Raw genomic sequence first — 18,842 nt, 5'->3', positions numbered from 1 at the left:
ACTGGTTTAGCCTCAGGACCCATATTATTCCCTAGTTAGTAAATCATGACCCAAATTTCACTGTAAAAGTTGTATACAAGGGGTGGGAGTTGTTCTTTTATTCATTCCTTCATTGCAGGATTCACTTCACCACCCACAGAAAATTATGCTGCTCTGTCATTATGAGTCCTTTAGAAATGAAATTTAATGGCTGTAAGCATAATTCCTGTTTATAAACAGTTGTCGTGGACTGCGAAGAATATAATTTTTGGTTTTATACCTATATCGGCAAGAGGGGAGCACTGCTTCAGATTCACCACAAATCAACTTACCTACCGCTACAGTATTAAGAAATCATCTTTTTTCCAAGAGTTTAATCCACTTGACTAGTCTTGAAGCTCATAACTTTCTTTCAGGGCTGATTGTAGACTTCATAATCCGTTCCGAATCTTTACACTCTTCCAGGATGTTACATTTTTCTCACAGGTCGACGTAACTCAGATTAAAAAAAAAATTAAAATGAACACTGATATGTACTGTAGTTATCGCATTTCAATTTGACCAGTTGACCTGATTATTGAATTCCTCTTCGTATTTTAAATTCCCACTGAAACTTTTAAACGATCATCGCATAAGTACCATAAGTTTATTAAATGCCACCCAATCGCTTTTTGTTTTTGCTGTTTTACCCTGCTCGTCACCGACTATGGAAACCAGTAAGATTACCGTATATCATTAAGTTTCTGACCGCAAATAATTGCATTGGTTGAGAATTTTAACATAATTCCAGACAACAGACAATTGTATTGGATAGCCAATATGTCAAATTTATACCACAATCAATGCAGTGCTTTTGCTTCGCAGTCTCTGATTTAGGTGCACTTACAATTGATAAATTGCGCATATATACAAATATTTAAGGTGTATGAAGAGCATCTCCGTTTGCAAAGAATGGGCTGTCTCTAAGTACTTTGCACTACTGGGGGGTATTCCACAAAGCAGGATTTCTCAGTTAGCTTTGTTAACTTAAGCTAAATGTCATGACGGTCCATTTGGAAAGCTCCTTACCTAAACTCTTACTGGACAATCATGTCTTCTATTTTAAATTAACCCAACTAACGGAGAAATCCTGCTTTGTGGAACACCCCCCGATTAAGTTGGGAGTGATTTATCAGGGAAGTAGTACGATTACCTTTTTGATTTCAAATATTTTATGGATTTTAAGCAAGCAAATAACATGCATGGCGCTATTTTATATACTTCATAAAGACACAGAAATATTCTCTCATACGTTGCTTTGTATATCGCATATGCTATTTTACTAGATTTTCTTTTGCACCGAACGCCTCACAGTTTTAATTCGTGTTTTAATAATATTCCACTAATGGTTTTTATTATTATTTCAAGAACGCGTAAGCATTAATATAGAATTTTTATCCGGAATTGCCTATCCCCGAAAAATACCCATTGCGGAATCGGTTATTATATACCTTCCTGCTAATATCATATCAGCCAGTGTACCTGATTGACGGGTAAGCAATACTTTCTTCTTGCCTTTTTTTTGTCCCCCCCAATTCAATGTTCACTGGCGCGTCAACAACACGCTTCAGCCACCACGATCGAAGAATTGTGTGCATGTGCGTAAATTACGGTGTGATGGGAGGGTTGTAGCCCCCCCCCCCAAAGTCGAACGCAGATATTAATCATGTTTCTCTCGTGATGGGTGGAGACCTCAACCCCCCAATGTTCCTGCCAAAGTTACACCCTTGATTTTGTGTATTACAATAATCGTCTGTGCGCGGACATTTTTCTGGAGTGTGAACCTAAAGGAAAAAAATATATATAAAGGTGAAACTTTTGTACTGTCACCTTTTTATTTGCGTCCCTGCTGCCTTAATCTGGTGCACAACAAGATTCAGAAATGACTGATGGGTCTGATGTCCTGTCCAGGGTGTAGCCCTGCCCTGTGCTGTCTGGGATTGTAATAATGGTAATAATATTGCATCTTTTATACCACGTGTGTGGTACAAAAGACTCACAGGTGAGCCTGGAGCCTGGCCTAGAAAGAACCACATACATAGACAGGATGCCCATCTGTCACAGGGCACACACTCACTGCAGACAGTTTAGAGACACCTTAACCTATTATTTGTTATTTTTTAATTTTACAGATGACTATATTATAGCACTCTTTCTGTGTGGATATGTAGCCATACAGTACATCTGACCACCTGAGCAGTCGATATCTCAGCGCATTACAAATCCCAAGCGCTTCTCAATGTTTTCCTACAATAAAAAAAGAAAGTTTAAAATTTTGTTACATACACAAGCATATGCTGCACACGTATGCGGTGAAAAGCTTTTTACACCTGCTTTCTGCATTGTGCTCAGTGGTAATGACAAAACACAGAGTCCTCAGTTTGGTAGGGGCTAAAGTCTGTGAGGTAGGGGCTTGAGTCCCCTGTGAGGTAGAGGCCTGAGTCCCCTGTGAGGTAGGGGCCAGAGTCCCCTGTGAGATAGGGCCTAGAGTCCCCTGTGAGGTAGGGGCCAGAGTCCCCTGTGAGGTAGGGGCCAGAGTCCCCTGTGAGATAGGGCCTAGAGTCCCCTGTGAGGTAGGGGCCAGAGTCCCCTGTGAGGTAGGGGCTAGAGTCCCCTGTGAGATAGGGCCTAGAGTCCCCTGTGAGGTAGGGGCCAGAGTCCCCTGTGAGGTAGGGGCCAGAGTCCCCTGTGAGATAGGGCCTAGAGTCCCCTGTGAGGTAGAGACTAGAATTTATCTGTTTTTTTTTTGTTTTTTTTTTTTATAGAAATCAATTCTATTTATTTTTCTATGCTCATTGTTGTTTCTTGTATGCTTATTTTAATTCTTTCTTTTATATGTCTGTAAAGTGCTTTGTAAACCCTGTGGTTAAAACAGTGCTTTATAAATTAAAATGGCTTGTCTGATAATCCTGTAAATAAGTGGCAGAAGCACCTGAGTCTCAAATCATTGGGGCAGTGTGTGGTTCTGCAGGCTAAGACTCCGTGCCAATTCCCACTGTTAGCCCCTTAACAAGACCCTTAGCCTCCACTGCTCCAGAGGCTGGCTGTCCCTGCTTTCCCAACTGTATGATACAATGAATAAAAGCATCTGCTAAATTGATATACGTAAATATATCTATCATCAGCTGGGAGCATAAGCTGACTATTGTGTAAGAAGACAATGACTGAGTAGCCAAGAGGAGCTATTAAATTTTAAGTAGTATATTTTGAGGTCTGGAAAAGTAATAATGATGATGATAACCACAATGAGGATGATCTAACATTGTCATTAATATTAATGTTTTATTAACGAGGCCTATGAAGATTTTCTCTGTGATTGTACCTTCACTTACAATGGCTGTAGGAGGGTGTGCATGTGTTGGTTTGTTCTGTCACAGATTCTCTCCATTCTAATGAGCCCTTCTAAAGCTCAGATCAAACATCGCAACAACTTTGTTTGTTCTTAGCAAGTCTAAAATCTACACGGATGGTGACTGCTGTCAGAGAGAAGGTACAATAAATAAAAGAAATAAGCTATTTACAGACACAGAATACATAAAGAAAACATTACGTGAAGCTTAAAATGCAAGATCTAACAGTGCGAAGGATGAAGGTCTATTTTGGGATTGCTAACAAGAGTGATACATCTGAAAGTCCCTACAGGGCAAGTTCACTGGAAAGACAGGTCCAGGACGACATCCTGCCGATTTCTTACTAATGAAAAGCTGCTTTTTTAACTGCAGCAATAAACTCAGAATCAGTGCAGGCAGGGTGGAAAGAGAGGAGTGGAAACCATTCAAATCACATTTGTTAATTATAAGTAAAGGAAAGGGAAATACTGCTGAATGTTTAAAGTACTCATACGTGGCTCGCATGATTCCACCACCTTGAATGGAGTATTTTCTTAAGTGACTTAAGTTAATTAGACCAAACATTATCTATTTAATCCTGATCCTCCCAAAGTCACACTCAGCTAAACATTGTGTGTGCAGTTAAAATGATACTAGGTAACTGCTACAAGTAGGAAATGAGGTCTCCCGAACAAAACCGTTTAATGTTTCAATTTTAGTAATTATACAACAACAATCCAAATAATTATAATCTTTTTACGTACTCCAACCTGTTGTTGTTAATTAAAAGAAATCTACAAAATTAAGTTTTTTTTTAATTTTTTTACAGAAGTCAGATTAGTCTTAATCATAGTATCTATGGCACTCGTGAATAATGAGAGGAATGCTAACAGATAACAAAAACGGAGCACAATAGATTTTTATTCAGCCCTCCGTTGTTAGACACTTCCCATGCATAGAATAACGTGAGAAAAAAGAGAAACCATCAAGGACAAGAAAGCATGCCCCACCTCCCTCTTTCTCTTAAGCTCTACTGAGTGAACCTAGAGGTTGTTGCCATAGAAACACATCTTTCCTGGTCACCATGGCAACTGTCTCCTATATCACACAAAAAGGGAGACAAATGGGATGTTTTGGGCTACTGAATAAACATCTAAACCCCTGAACCCTTCCCATAAAACTATAGATTAAAATTAAGAATGATAAAGTGTAGAATAATCTATGCAAAACCTTTCAAAGTTAGCAAAACGCCCAATCTCACATCAAAAACATTAAATGAATAGAGCAGTACTGAATACAAATAAAGTCATTTGTAAATAAAATGTTTATGGAGCCATACATTGTCTAAATCTGAGAAAGAAAACTGCTGTTAAAAGATCAAACTCCTCTAAACACAAGCTCCAAATTCTATATTTGTTTCTTCATGGGGCTTATAGGTCTAAACCACTGGTCTAGAAATATATTCTTGCACTGCACACTGCCAGTGTGAGGTCTTGCAAAACATTATAAGGTTGCAGTACATCAGTTGAAGATATAACATCCTGCAGCATGTGACTCATACTTGACATATACATACATATTTTTCTTTTCTTTCAGGTGACCATGACTAGGGTGTGGGATACCACATTCACACCAATCCACTTGTGCAGGTGTGGGCGAGGCAGAAACAAGTCCGAAGGCAGCCTTTCCGTCAGATATTTAAGAAAAGAACTTTATTTGTGATTTATAAACAACACACATTACCACAGTGTCCATTAAAATAAAAAGTCACTACAGCACCGTTACAGCTGATGAGCAGGTGTACAGGAAGGGTAAACGCCTGTCCCGCACGGCCACAAGATAGATGGCACTGCCATATATGGGTATATACACCAAGCAGCATGGCAGAGGTGTTCACTACACACTAGCATACATTACATATACATTGTTTACCATTTTGTTTTTTTTTGTTTTATTTTGTTTTCCAAAAGGGAAGAGAAAGGCAGGTTTTATAAGCGCATACATAGTAAAGTTACACGTTACAGTGTTAGTAAGATCATCATGTCAAAAAACACAAAATGAGCCTCTTCCTTTTATTCTCAAAGCAAATTAAAATGATTATTAAAAAAAAATAACAATGCGTTTGAGGGCATCATTCTACAGCATACATATATCTAAGTTAGTTGAAATCAGTCAGAGAAACACTACATGATTCCTGTGTGTGTAATATGTAGACATTGTTCAGAAGACAATACATACATGTACCTGTCCATTGAGTAACGGGGAGGAGGGAATTAACCCAGTAATTTCCAATAAAAACCAGCGCTATCTCTTTCTATATATACCGCTATATTATGTGTTTTCTTTGATTACAACATGCAAGAGCCACATAGTCATGTGACAGGACTGATCTGTGAAATCTGGGAGTGTCTGCAAGCACACTGGAGATGCAAACCAATAGCTGCAGGACACACGCACGTCTCATCCCATTGTGGGAGTGGTCATCACAGGCAGAAACATTGTCCCTTCTATTTGTGGGAGCAGATCAAAAAACAGATTTACAAAAGAGGCCGTGCTTGAGGATAGTGGATAAAAGGTTAACAAGTCTTAATTAGCAAATACACTGTCCTTCAAACTGGCAGTTCTGCCCCCTGCTGTTATCCTTCTCATGTGCAAGTAATGCCAGACATAACTGCTCCCTTGGAGAGGCCTTGCCCTGAGAAACAGGGCATGATTAGCATAGTCCGCATAGTTACAGGACCTGCTATGGTGACATATATAGGTGTACAGCCCTCTCCAGAACACTTGTAACATTAGCGCACCACGCTGAGAGCACCCTCAGTGAAGCGTTGGTTTCCTGTGGCCACAACGGCTGGCTTGTTCTCCCTCTCCCAGGAAGTGTCTGTCACGTGAGGGGGCAGGTGGGAGAGAGAAGCACTCGGGAAAGTGACCAGGTGTCCAAGGGGGGAGGCTGCCTCTAGCCTGCTAATCAAACAAGCCCTAAACGGCAGCCGAACAGCCAGAGAGAAGGGAAAGCGTTCAAAGAGAGATTAAGCAGCTATGAGAGGAATTATTACTGAACACTTCAAGCATAAGCAGGAATCAGATGAGTACCGCAGACATAGAGACAGGAGCAACATTCTTAGTTTACACCACACCCAAAGCCCACAAAATGGCCACGGGCTTTGTTAAGTTAGACTTGATTTTCCATCATCCTAAGACAAAAGAAATCTTCTGGTCACTTCCTTGGATTTTTATTACTGACATTTTTTAAAATACTTTGTTTCCACAAAAAATGTTGAGTAAAAATCTAACTAGAAACTTCCCTTCTACAAGGCTGTTAATGTCCCCTCACCGCAAAAGAGTGGCATATCCCCCCTTCCTGGAAGATTGAGCCAGAGAAGGCATTTGTGTCGTGGTCGTTTTTTGGCATTTTTACCGCTGCCTGTGTCCAACAGGATCCAATTGACTAAAGACAGGTGGTGTGTAGCTGGAGTCCAGTCGAAATATTCAGCACTTGTTTAGGTAAGAAGGAATCTAGCTTATTGTAGGAAAGGTTTAGTGTACAGTTAATGCAGGATAAATGTATTCTGGGTGTAAAGTCGGTATAGTTCAGGTGTGGTTTGTTTCTGTGGCAGGAACATCGTGCTACTGGAGAAAAGGTAATGAAGGGAGGGTGTAAAATGGAAGCTGACTCAATTCACGGAGGTCAGTTTGGATATTGATTCATGTAGGATGGGTGACTATCATAGATCGCTACTGGGTAGTTGGCATAGGTTAGGATTAGGGTTTGTGTATAATAGGACTCTCTATGTTGAGTTGAACGCATTTTTTTTATCACCTTAAATACTGATAGTGACAAGAAATTTATTTGTGCCAGTTCTGTTTCGTTACTATGCAGAAAAATCACACAAATTACCAATAACTCTTATTCAATCTTTCATTCTTCCTATTTTTTTGCACAAATGATTATCTTTCAAGAGATAGGAGGCAGCTGTTTGCCAGATATGCACTCCCTTAATGCGAATATGACATGATCGCCAGCATAGAAGAGACTTCCTGAAGTTCTGGAGAGCCATTGCAATTGAGCTGCTGTAACAACTTGGACTCCAGGTTCCTCTGAATGAGGAATATGTGCTTCACCCAACAAAGGTGCTCATCAGTAATGACCTCTACTTATCAAGGAAGAATCATGTTACAGGGGAAGGTGTTATGCCGCGGTGGTGGATCTAGGATGATCTGCGATCTGTTTGACAACATGCCCCAAACTAGCTTAACTGAAGCGCTGGTGAACGCAGAATTGCTAAAGAGGAAGCAGTTTGTTTTTACTTTTAATTTCGATTCTCTTTGCTTCTATTTTTTTTGTCTTGCTGTTGGGGCTTTTGTTGGCTGTGCTTAAAGACACACCTTCCTTACTGCTCTGTATCATCTTTCCCTTTCTCCTTCTTTTCCTTGCCCTTCTTCTTCTTCTTTTTCTTCTTGGCCTCATCCTTCTTGTCGTCCACCTGGTCCGGGCGAATGGAGATGATGGCGCCGGACCCGGGGATGAGGAAGGCTTCAGGAACCTCGCCAGGCTTCATGTGTTGGGGGACACCGGGGCCAGGACCGTAGCGGAAGTGCCAGCTGTTAGTGTTCATCCCGGCACCAACTGAAGGGGACACTTCACCCCCCTCAGCATCTGATGGGCAGGGAGAGACAGAGAGAGACAGAGAGAGAGGAAGAGAGAGAGTGATGTGTGCAAACCTGTCAAGTATTAATAGAATAGAATAAAACGGCGGTACTTTACTTACTCCCGTGGGGACATTGGGTACTTTTGCATATCGCATCTTACGCTCCATGTGAGACAAACACACACACAGAGCAGTGCTGCTTATATCTAGAGGTGGGAACTTTTCAGTTTTGCTTCAACCAACCATTTGAGTAACTGCGACTCTTTGGCCACATCGTTCAATTCCGATTCTTTGCTCAGATCGGATTTGTCTATCTTGATAGTTCACATTCATAACTACAAGTGACCTGTATCTGAGTGCAATGTGAACGCATCGGTCCTCCGAAACGTCACACATGCGCACATTGATATGTTTTTACACGGGTTAACTGCATCACCAACAACAAAAAACGTCATATCTGTGGAACGACTCATGGCATTAAAAATGGAGGTGTTAGTAGCTCACGCATGTATCGCACTTTGCTCTGGAGGATGACAAACGGTGAATCAGCTGTACACGAAATGGAGGAAAAACATCAGGCGGCTAGCTTTTTCTGTTTTCACAGTGATTGCTGGAACTGCTGCACCAAGATATGTGTGGGTACGAGCCTGCCGGCACAGGCTGATGATGTCAGCGCATGCGTATAAACAAAAAGCCACATGAATTCCGATCTGACCGTTCACATGCAGGTCGCATGGCCGCAAATCGGATATGTATCCGATTTAGTACCACATATGAAAGTGACACAAATCTGATTTGAAAAGATCAGATCTGTGTCACATTAAGGCAAAAAATCCGATTTGAGTCACTTCAGCATGGCAGTGTGAACGTAGCCTTTATGTTCAACTAGCTGGTCGAAACAAAATCTTGGTCTGGATTTGACATTTCTGGACCAGATCTTTCCACCTATAGTTATAACGTACTTCCCTGCTTATTTAGATTGATTCCCTTTGAGTAATTAAAATAACTAATAAAATAACTGAATGCAAGTACTCTACTGATAATCTCAGTATAATTGCAAAAAATACTGCATAGTAATTACCAATTAATTACCCTTAAAGACATAAGGGATTCTTCATTAACCACTTATCCAGTATAGTGCTGTGGTGAGCCAGAAGACTGTCCCAGGAAGCACAGGACGGGGAACACCTTGGAATGGGATGTCAGTCCATCTTACACCTCACACTAACAACAGTCCAGAGATACCAAATCAAATGACTGTACAACAGCTGACAGAACAGGCAAACTACACGCATAAAGACGTGGGAAGGACTTACACCCTCTCTCCCGTAGCTATGAGCCCAGTGTGCTGCCCACTGCAGCTAAGTGCTGCCCCAGGCATGTCACATACTCTTAAAGATGCCTAAGATATCGCCTTGCAGTGCATCCGCTGACTGATTCAGCGCAAAAAGTGTTCGCAGCTGCTCCATTCCCAGATGTCTGACTGTCCATTCAGTTACAGCCATGACAAGAAGACTGATCAGAGAACAGCGGGGAGGAACGATAAGCAAGACCGGCAATCCTCATGGCGAGTCTGATAAGCAGGAAATCACAGGGGCCACTATGCTGTGGTAAAGAAACCACGACCGCATTAACTGTACAGTAAAGACACATCAAACCCCTTCCCCTTCAGCAAAGGCCACAGGAGAATCAGAGCGCTTAGACAAGCAGAGGCTACGCTTTGACTGGGAGATGAAGAAATGCAGTATCTCGGCATTCTGGCATAGATTAGCCCATCTATGTGACTGGGTATGACATCAGACCCTGGTCATATGATGAATGGGAGGACATACAGGGGTTTGGTGACTCTGTATAGTAAAATGTCACGTGAAAGACCTGAGATCAGCACATCTGGATTACAGAAGAGCCTCAGATGGGGTCAAGGTTGTAGTCAGAGCAACTATGACATGCAGTGTTAGACAGCTACAGTGCAGGTGTTGCCAGGACGGCTAATAATTGCCCATTCTGTCTGTCACCAGGGTGCTTAAATTTAGGCCGATTATTGCTAAACTCTATTACAATGCATTTTTTAAATGCTAATATAGCAAGCCAATATGATTAACTGGTCTGTGAGTTATAGTGTAGCTACCCACAGGGCTTTTCTGAATAACCAAGTTATGACTTTTGATCACCTTGTTTGTAACGGCGAATCCAGCTGCGTTGTATAATTATTGTTTCTGAGAAGGCTAATGTAAACTGCGTCATCCAATATGTTACAGTTTTCTGTAAATAAAATATATGCTAATTCTGCATAAGCAGTAATGTATCGGGGCCAACAGCCATTAAAGTTTCTTACACATTTTCTATTGTAGAGATGCCGGAATAATTGCCTTTTGTTCTGGTTCTTTGCTGATTCTGATAAGCCCACCTCCCTCTTCCTTCCTCCCTTCCCTGTCCTCTCCATGGCAAGTGGTACAATGGGCATTCCGTCAGCCCGCACTAATGTAACCTGCTGGCACGACTATTTCATTTGTACTGTATAAATCTGACTGTGTGACTGTTATATTTATATACACTAATGTAACTGAGATGAATAACTGGTCTGTCTGAGTGCTAATGTAACCACACTGTATGGCCGTTCTGTTAATGTAAACCTGCTATGTGATTAGCCAGTTCAGGTGCTGCTTTACGGTAAGGCTGCAATAAAAGTATGACAGAGAATCCTGTCCTGCACAACCTCATCATCCTGAAACAATGTATTCTGTTGCATCTCTGATTCAATATCCTGTCTATTCGTCCTGCCTCTTCCTCTAATTCTAATTCATTTCTATGATGAGAAAAATGCTTATGATACTAGAATACATATACAATTCAAATAAAAATGAAAATGAAACAAACTATTTTACAATGATATTGAAAAATAAAGTGTCGTACAACATTAAAATAAAAATGGAAGCTGTTGTGCATGACTTTGCCATGGAATGATTTGCCTCCTTATGGGCATGTTGACAGTGGTTTTGTGCAGTGTAATTTATGTTACACAGCTTAATTTAGCTTACATTTGTATGGTGCTCTCTTGAGCTTGCTTGCGGTTTCAGAGGAATGCAGGCACCTTTCTCTGGCTTCAGCTTGTGCATTACAGAGCATGCTATTGTGTGGGGGTGGTAATGGTTTTAGTGAATCTACGATATAAACGCATTCTACATCATAAACTTAAAATATAAACAGTTTTTTTTTCCATCCGTCCATTTCCCATAACATCTTATCCAATACAGGGTCATGATAACCCTACAGTTTGTCCCAGGATGCAGAGGGCACAAGGTATGGGACACCCTGGATGGGATTCCAGTGCATCACTGGCTACATGCACATACATGCAATTACACACTACGGACAAACACCAGTTCATCTAATCACAAACTTTTGACTGACAAACAGTGGGAGAACATACAAACCCCACATACTGTGCCCCCAAAGTTAAAATCCAGGGCCCCTCGAGACCCTGATCATAACAAGATGGATGGATTTTTACATACCTCCCCTCTCAAGAATGCAGAGCTACCCATTGCTACCACACTACCCTTAAATAAGACTTCCCATCATTTCCTTCACGCGATGATTTCCTTTTTCTCGCAGAACTCTTTAGGACACTTAGTGTTATGCACGGCTCCTTAACTTACCCTTAACCCGAACCCTTCTTACATGATCAGCCTCGGAGCTTTGCCGTTAGACACATTTCCAGTGCAGTCACACGGAAACAGAATGGGAAAGCCATTATCAGGAGGGAGCAGGCAACAGGAGGCCAGAGCAAGTGAAGGACGAGTGAAGGGTGCCGCACACTGATAATCTTCTCCATTATGTTTGCCGACTCCCCAACCATTCTGGCAGTGTCACAGCAGACCAGGTTGCCAGATTATCAGAATGCTGCTCTGTGCTGCCCCAGCCAGATGAGCATCACTCCTCCTGCTCTCAGCTCCACGTGCCACTGCACAGGCATGTGGCGGAGGGCCAGAGCAGCACACACTCTCCACACAGCTGTGGGCAACTTTATATCAAAGTGACCAAACTTAGCCATTGGCTACTGAACACAAAGTGTGATCTCAAGACCAAATACATGCATACGTTTCGGCTCTCTTCAATTCTGGCCATAAAGAAACAGCTGACTGCATTAGCAAGTATGCTATTTGGTTAAAAAGCTTTGTGAACCTCACGGAGCAGCATAAACACACAAAAGTAACCAGTGTAAAAATTATGCACCATAGCCGCTGGCTAACCCAAATCTTAGCATAACCCTAACATCAGGGAACAGAACTGTAGAAAATCACAAAGGATCAAACTTCAAGCCCCTTTAACTGGTCTTTTGGAAATTACTGCTGTTCTTACTTCTTATTCTCGGCCTTTGTCCCCTGCAGTTATTCATTTCTTCTCCATGAGGCGAGACTGAGCCACCATAATTTGCATCTGTGGCACTTAGCACTCAAAGATGCAGTTATAGAGGTGTGGCTCGACATTATAGAGACAAAGGGAGCTTTTTGTGAGTCTTGTAAAATATTGCTTTTGTTTGGGCTTTAGCAGACAGTAAGTTTTTGTGTAAAAATTTGTAAGTCACAAATGCGAGAGAACTGTTAAAAGTTATTTACTAAGGGAAGAAAAACATTGAATCACAAGAAAAAATATAAAGAAAAAAGTTAGATGGGAAGATTATTATACTATAGAAAAAAGCTGATCTGATTATGCAAAAGATTTTTCTTGGACTTCTTCTTCTGGAAACAGTCTAGGTCTCCATTATTGTAAAGCCCCAAATCCTACGCTGCCTGAGATGAGCTCCACAGCCCCTCATGGCCCTGTCCAGGAAAAATAGTCAAAATGCAGATAGATGGGCTAGCAGTTCATTAGCTGTGATTAGAAGACTGTGGGTTCAATTAGCAGATATAGCTAGCGGGCTACATTACAAGTCAGATTATCAGTAAAACGACCAGATTAGCAAGTTACTGAAGAGGGCAGGGACAATGTATATAAATGCAGGAACAAAATGGCTTTGAGGCCATCGCGCTTCATCCCTAGTGTCACACCCTTTATATCCTTTAATCGACACCAGTATCCGGGACAAGGAGAGAAGGACTGACTGTCTGATGCTTTATGTTGCTGTCAGAGAAACTGACGATCCCCCCCCTCCCCCCAGTCCCCGCCCAATTCATGCTGCTTGGTCTCCCTTTGGCAAAGCATTAAAGAACGCCTCCCTCCCTCTCCTAGGTGCCACACGTCCACAATCCCTGCTCTCCTCTCTTTTCCGCGTTTTTGGAGCGCACGGCCACACCCAAATACAGCAGGAACCCTCGAAAAAACTCAAAATACAAATTTTTAATGCCTGGAATGAACAGTTATTCAGGTTTTACTCTCTTGTAAATTTACCCCCCACAACACAGCAACATTTACCCCTAGAAAACAGCAAAAAGGGATCCACGCAGCTCACACTGGTAAGGGTGGCACTCTCCTCTTTGCTTTCTGTTTATCTATTAATGCCTTTCTGTCACTCTCCTCCATAATCACTGTTTGCTGTGTGATTTTTGGCGGCTACACGCGTCGATATTGAAATGCAAATGCCGCTTTTCTGGGAATCCATGACATCGAGATTCGAAATGAAATATTTAATTAAAGGAGAGAAAAGGAAGCAGAATGAAGGAGACAAAGAAAAACATACAAGGATAGAAAGAGAGAAAAGAAAAAAGGAACGACAGAACAGAGGGGGTAAGAAGGGGTGAGGCCATGACTGTGTGTGTCGTGAGGCAGGGTTGATACAATGAGGAAACAGGCCACCATCTGCGTCCCAGGGGGCTCTTTAGTCGAGTCTGCTCCACTCACACCCCTCCTCCCCCACTTCTCCCTGGCAGGCTGGTAACAAAGAGCCATGCCTCGCCCAGTGCAGGCGAACACATTTCATCCGCCGCGATCTGATTTGCCGATCGCTGTTGCAGTGTGCGCGTCTCCACTCCTCCCTTCTCTCACTGACCTTTGGGTTAGCAGAGCGCCACAGTCCTGGAGGACAGACAGCCACAGCCCACGCAGTTTTAATATCATTACTGCTTTTGTCCCCCCGCCCCTCGTGATTGGAGGTAGGTGTGCCGGGGTCATTCTGAGCGATTGCGGAAATTTTCCGGAGCTCATAAAAGATAAAGTGCCTATCTGGTGCATCAGGTGCTCTGCGCAGCTGAAGGTTCCTGAAATTGCCCACCATAGCAAAAAATCAGTGCAAGTCTTCATCTTGCAGCCTGCATTATTCATTTATGCCAGTCGATTCAGAGGCATGGCAGAGTGGTGGGGGGGGGCGTTATATAACACGGGAGGCTGGGACACAGAGGTAGGGCGATCTGGAAAGCTAGCATGGTTTACAAAAGCATTGCAGCGCTATACGATGTCACACGCACATGTCACACATGAGGATTTAAACACGCCAAGCCTGTTTCCGCAAATCGTGCTGCCTCATACAATGTCATACGATGAGCTCTCATTTATATGTGGTCATGTGAATCAGGCAGCAATGAAAAACAAAAAGGAAAAAAACTTCCATTCTTGCAGATCGGGCGGTCATGGAAAAGGGGCCAACCACAAAAAAAGAGATGCCCAGACCTGTGACCTGTTAAAGCAGGTTAAAAACATTCACTCCAAGCAATGTGTAAGGACGTTCACGATTAAAGACGCTGGATAGCAGTAGCACTCTTCCCATGAAGGTGTTGGAATTTTGGCAATGAATATTAATGCATATGCTGAGACTATCAGCACAACTAGCTGTACTGAGGGAAATAACAGGTACATCTACACACACTTTGAGTGATGGTCAACCTGCATTTCACAGGTACATAGTTCAGGTCCAGAAAGTAAAAATCCATTTTGTTTCAGCCAGCTAGTTGGATACTCGGTGACTGTGACTCTTTATACTCAACTAATTGTTTGAGACCAATCTTGTCTCAAAGTCTTGGTCTGGGCTTTTACTTTCTGGACCTGAACTATCCACCTCTGCTGCAGAGAGCTTGTAGCTGCTTGTAGAGAAGTTTAAATTGTGCTTGATCAAGCACAGCTCCAGTGAACTTTCCCTTATGCTTGGCACCCCAGTGGCCACAGGCAAGGCAAACTATGGCCATAAGTCTTGGCTGGTGTCCTTCACACATGGAAGGGCTCCTGCGGGGACATGGTGGCGCAGGATGATGTGCCGTGACATGCCGGTGAGGGGTAATTGGCTGTAAAAGCGTGGCGCAGGGTAATCTCCAGAGACATGGCGGCGAGCAATTTTCAGCAGAGACAAGGCAGGACAGATACAGCTTATGCAACCAACCCCACAGTCCCTGGAGGCTTCTCTGCCTGCCACCCAAATCCCTCAGAGATACACCCTCTCTGCCAGCCCGGTGCTCCCCATGGTGCCTCTCCACTCCATGCCACTGCTCAGTGCGATGTTAACAGGACAGCCTCCTTGTATACTGAGAAGAGGGGCTCACTGTGCACAGCTAGCTAAGCCCTGATCTGCCCATTCATTCCCATGCACCAGAGCTCTGTCCTCAGACCTGCACCCATGTTTTGGGTTCTCAGCAGTGCATACAGTAAAGGGCATGATTGTTTGCACCTGTGCCCCTTGCTGATGGGAGTGCTACCTATACAAAAAAGTTCTGATTGGTTCAGAAAGAAAACCAACCAGATTGTAGAGAAGGTGGGTCCAAGTAACTAGAGAAGGTGGGACCAACCAATCACATGTCTTCGTCCCACCTTCTTTGTTGCTTGGACCCACCTCCTCTGCAATTTGGTTGGTTATCTCTCTGACCCAATCACCTTTCATTCTGCCCTAAGAACATTTTTGTGTAAGTTAAACTCCCACGAATATCTCCCTTGGCAGCCCTACCTTGTCGCACTTTAGGTGGGATCATTCCGGCGCTCTTCCTTTTTGTTGTACAGACACCGAGGAATTGTCAGCAAAGATCATGAGGATATTCATGTACCGTGCCCAGATCTTCCACCCAACCTTGTTTGTCCTTTGCACACATTTGTTTCTTATTTGATTCGCTGGTTTGGTCTTTTTATTGGGAGCCCTTCTACTCGGACATTAGTAGCAATCCCTGCTAATAAGCGTCTATGAAAACTAGATCAAATCCCTGCATATAATTAATTTACGCATGCGGAACTTTCCAGATCTTTTTTGGCTTGTATTTTTTGCCTGCACTGCTCTCCATGTAAGATCTAAGAGGGGAAAACAGTCCCAGCTGTCTAAAATCCTTACAAGTCAGGTCACTCTAATCGGGAAAAGGGGAAGGGAGAGAGGAAGGGCAAAGAGGTGGAGAGAAGGGAGGGATTTTGGAGAGTGAGGGAGACAAGAGAAGGTAGGAGAGACTGGGGACGTAGTGAATGTGCATTATTTCTAGCACAGAGGTACAGCCTGCTGGATGGAGAGTAAGCTCCAGAACTGAACCTGAAGACCAGGGCCTCTGCCATAAGAACAGATGGCACTCTACTAGAAGGCAGAACAGATCGCATCCTACAGGTGTCAGAGAGTCAGACACTTAGACCAATGTCATTACGGCATCCTCATCGCTCACTATCCTCATCCACATCTCCAGCACGGTATGACGATGGATCCCTCGCCTGCGCTGCCTTGTCATCCAGCCAGAAGGGCACTGCTTACATAATGCACACATCCACACTGTACAAACACTGCACCACTAGTCTTTCAGCTCCTCCCACGGACCCCTGTGCCACCCCCTCTTCCCTGACCCTACTGCAGGTGAGAGGTGTTGCTGATACCCGACACCTGTCAGAACACGAGCCAGAGTTAAACGTCAACCAGCTGCAGACCTGTCACTGTCACCCTGAACAAGTGGATATGTAGGTCACTGTCGCTTATGCATTATCACTGCCACTGCCTCCACTCCCTGTCTCACTGCATCGCTGTATTCCTCGCTCACCCCCCCCCCCCCCCCCATCAGCTCATAGCATGAATGGTTGCTATGGAAACTGCATCTCCAGGGTCTAGGAGGGGCTCCTTTTCCATAGCCAGTGATGTTTCTGAGCAGCCAAACTGCTCCCCTAGCAACAGTCTTCCTCCTCCTGAGGGCCAGTGGACCAGCTACCTTGCATAAGCATTTGTTTTCAAATAGGGTGGATACCAGTTTATATCCATGCCAATGCATGTGGTAGCAATGTAAACAAGCCCCACCTAGCCTACCCCAATATTCGTCCATGTAACTACTTTGTCTCTGTGAGTGGCGGGAGGAGGTATTCTCACCCCACCAGCTCAGCCAAAACCCTGTCAGTTAAAGCCCAATTATTTCTCGCTAAGGCGGAGATCTTCATCATTCTGGTGAAACGCCCAGCTGCTTTGAATCACCTGCAGCCTGGGGGGGTGGGAAGCCTGTTGATGCCAACTGTGGTGAATACTATTGGGCAGACTGATCATAAAATCGGTGGTCTGATACTGCTGACACCGCCTGGGCAGTTTGTCAACACCTCTGCTCCACCGGCCTTGAAGGCAAAGACCTCACTTTGTAAATGGATTATTACGAGCAACAGCGTTTTGTAACACTAAATGTCTGTACTCAGAATTATTAACACCCATGTAATTACTTAAATTAATCATTCATTACAGAAATAATTGCTTTGGTCACCTCTAGGCTCTACTACCTATCTTCTTCCTCATCTACCGCTGTTAAATATTTTATCGCTACCACTAATATGACTATGATAACCTCAACAGATATTGACCTTGTTGGAGTCTCAAATGAGGTGAGCCCCTCTTTCTAGTGATGTGTAGAAACTACATCAAAAGCAAGTGAGGTATAAAATTCTACTATTTCTACAAGGACACTGGTTTTCAAGACCACCGCAGCAGCAGGACTAATTAAAATTATGGCATCTAGAGGGGAATGAGATCAGTGTCTTCATGACTAAACACACTGAATTTAATGCATTATAAACGTGCTGTATATATCTGCAATGTATATACTAAACACTTTGAAGTAATTGTCAAATACTAAGAAAAGAAAACAAATTGAACTGAGTTCAATTTTGGAAGCCAAAGGTACTAGTGTTATTGCTGATGCCAGTTACACTGTGTCCAGAAGATGATCTAAAGTCTCTACAGTCCCAGAATCTTCTATAAAACAAAATCCCAAAATTCACTGTCTAATTTGTCCATATCATCATCAGCCGTCAGACTGCATAGCATGTTAATCAACACTAGCAGTTCTTTGTTTTATTTCTTTTATTTTATTGTTACACAGTGCATGTCTAATTTTATTCAGGATTAACTAGTCTTTAGCTCCAGTTTGAGGAGTGTGGGTCCAGTAGGTCCCGGGTGGACACTCTTACCTCCACTTCCGCTGGATACAGTGGGCCAGTTCTGGACCAGAACACCATGAGCTCCCTGCAGGACTGAGGACTCTTCCATGTGGACAGAACTACAAGGAAACAGCAACAGTACAGGTAGACTTACATACATTCAAAACCACAACTTCAGACATTTACACACCTACTGCAGGACTACAGACCTGCATGTGAAGGCCAGACTGGTTGGAGGACATTAGCCCAATGTTTCCCAATCTGGTCCTTGGAGACCCACAGACGGACCACATTTTTGCTCCCCTCCTAGACAGGAGCTGGGAAGGAGCAAAAACATGGACTGTTGTGGGTCCCTGAGGACCGGACTGGGAAACATTGCATTAACCAGATGACTGGCTCATGAAGAAAACTGTCGCACCAATTCTACCCTTAGCAGTGACTTTAACATTGCATTGTTAATGATAGGTTGTATGACACTCCTTCAATCATATGTCATCAAAAATGAATAAAATTACAAAGCGTCAAAAGCTGAAGGGTTGCGTCCCTCTGT

General features: G+C 43.1%; 1 protein-coding gene across 21 annotated transcripts in view; it reads right to left on the bottom strand.

The window, feature by feature from the left end:
* Positions 1 to 5,031: 5,031 nt before the first annotated feature.
* The window catches only part of LOC125750551 (protocadherin alpha-C2-like), a 138,026-nt gene continuing 124,215 nt past the window's right edge, over positions 5,032 to 18,842 (bottom strand). For all 21 annotated transcript variants that reach the window (XM_049028556.1, XM_049028559.1, XM_049028557.1 and 18 more), the window contains 2 exons: positions 18,323 to 18,411; positions 5,032 to 8,004 (listed from right to left, as the gene is read on the bottom strand). In XM_049028556.1, coding sequence (XP_048884513.1) covers positions 7,739 to 8,004; positions 18,323 to 18,411 — 355 coding nt within the window. In that variant the 3' untranslated portion in view covers positions 5,032 to 7,738. The remainder of the gene's footprint in view (positions 8,005 to 18,322; positions 18,412 to 18,842) is intronic.

The sequence above is a fragment of the Brienomyrus brachyistius genome, chromosome 10 (genome assembly GCF_023856365.1).
Source record: "Brienomyrus brachyistius isolate T26 chromosome 10, BBRACH_0.4, whole genome shotgun sequence".
NCBI lineage: Eukaryota > Metazoa > Chordata > Actinopteri > Osteoglossiformes > Mormyridae > Brienomyrus > Brienomyrus brachyistius.
This window is presented reverse-complemented; position numbering and strand designations above follow the sequence as displayed.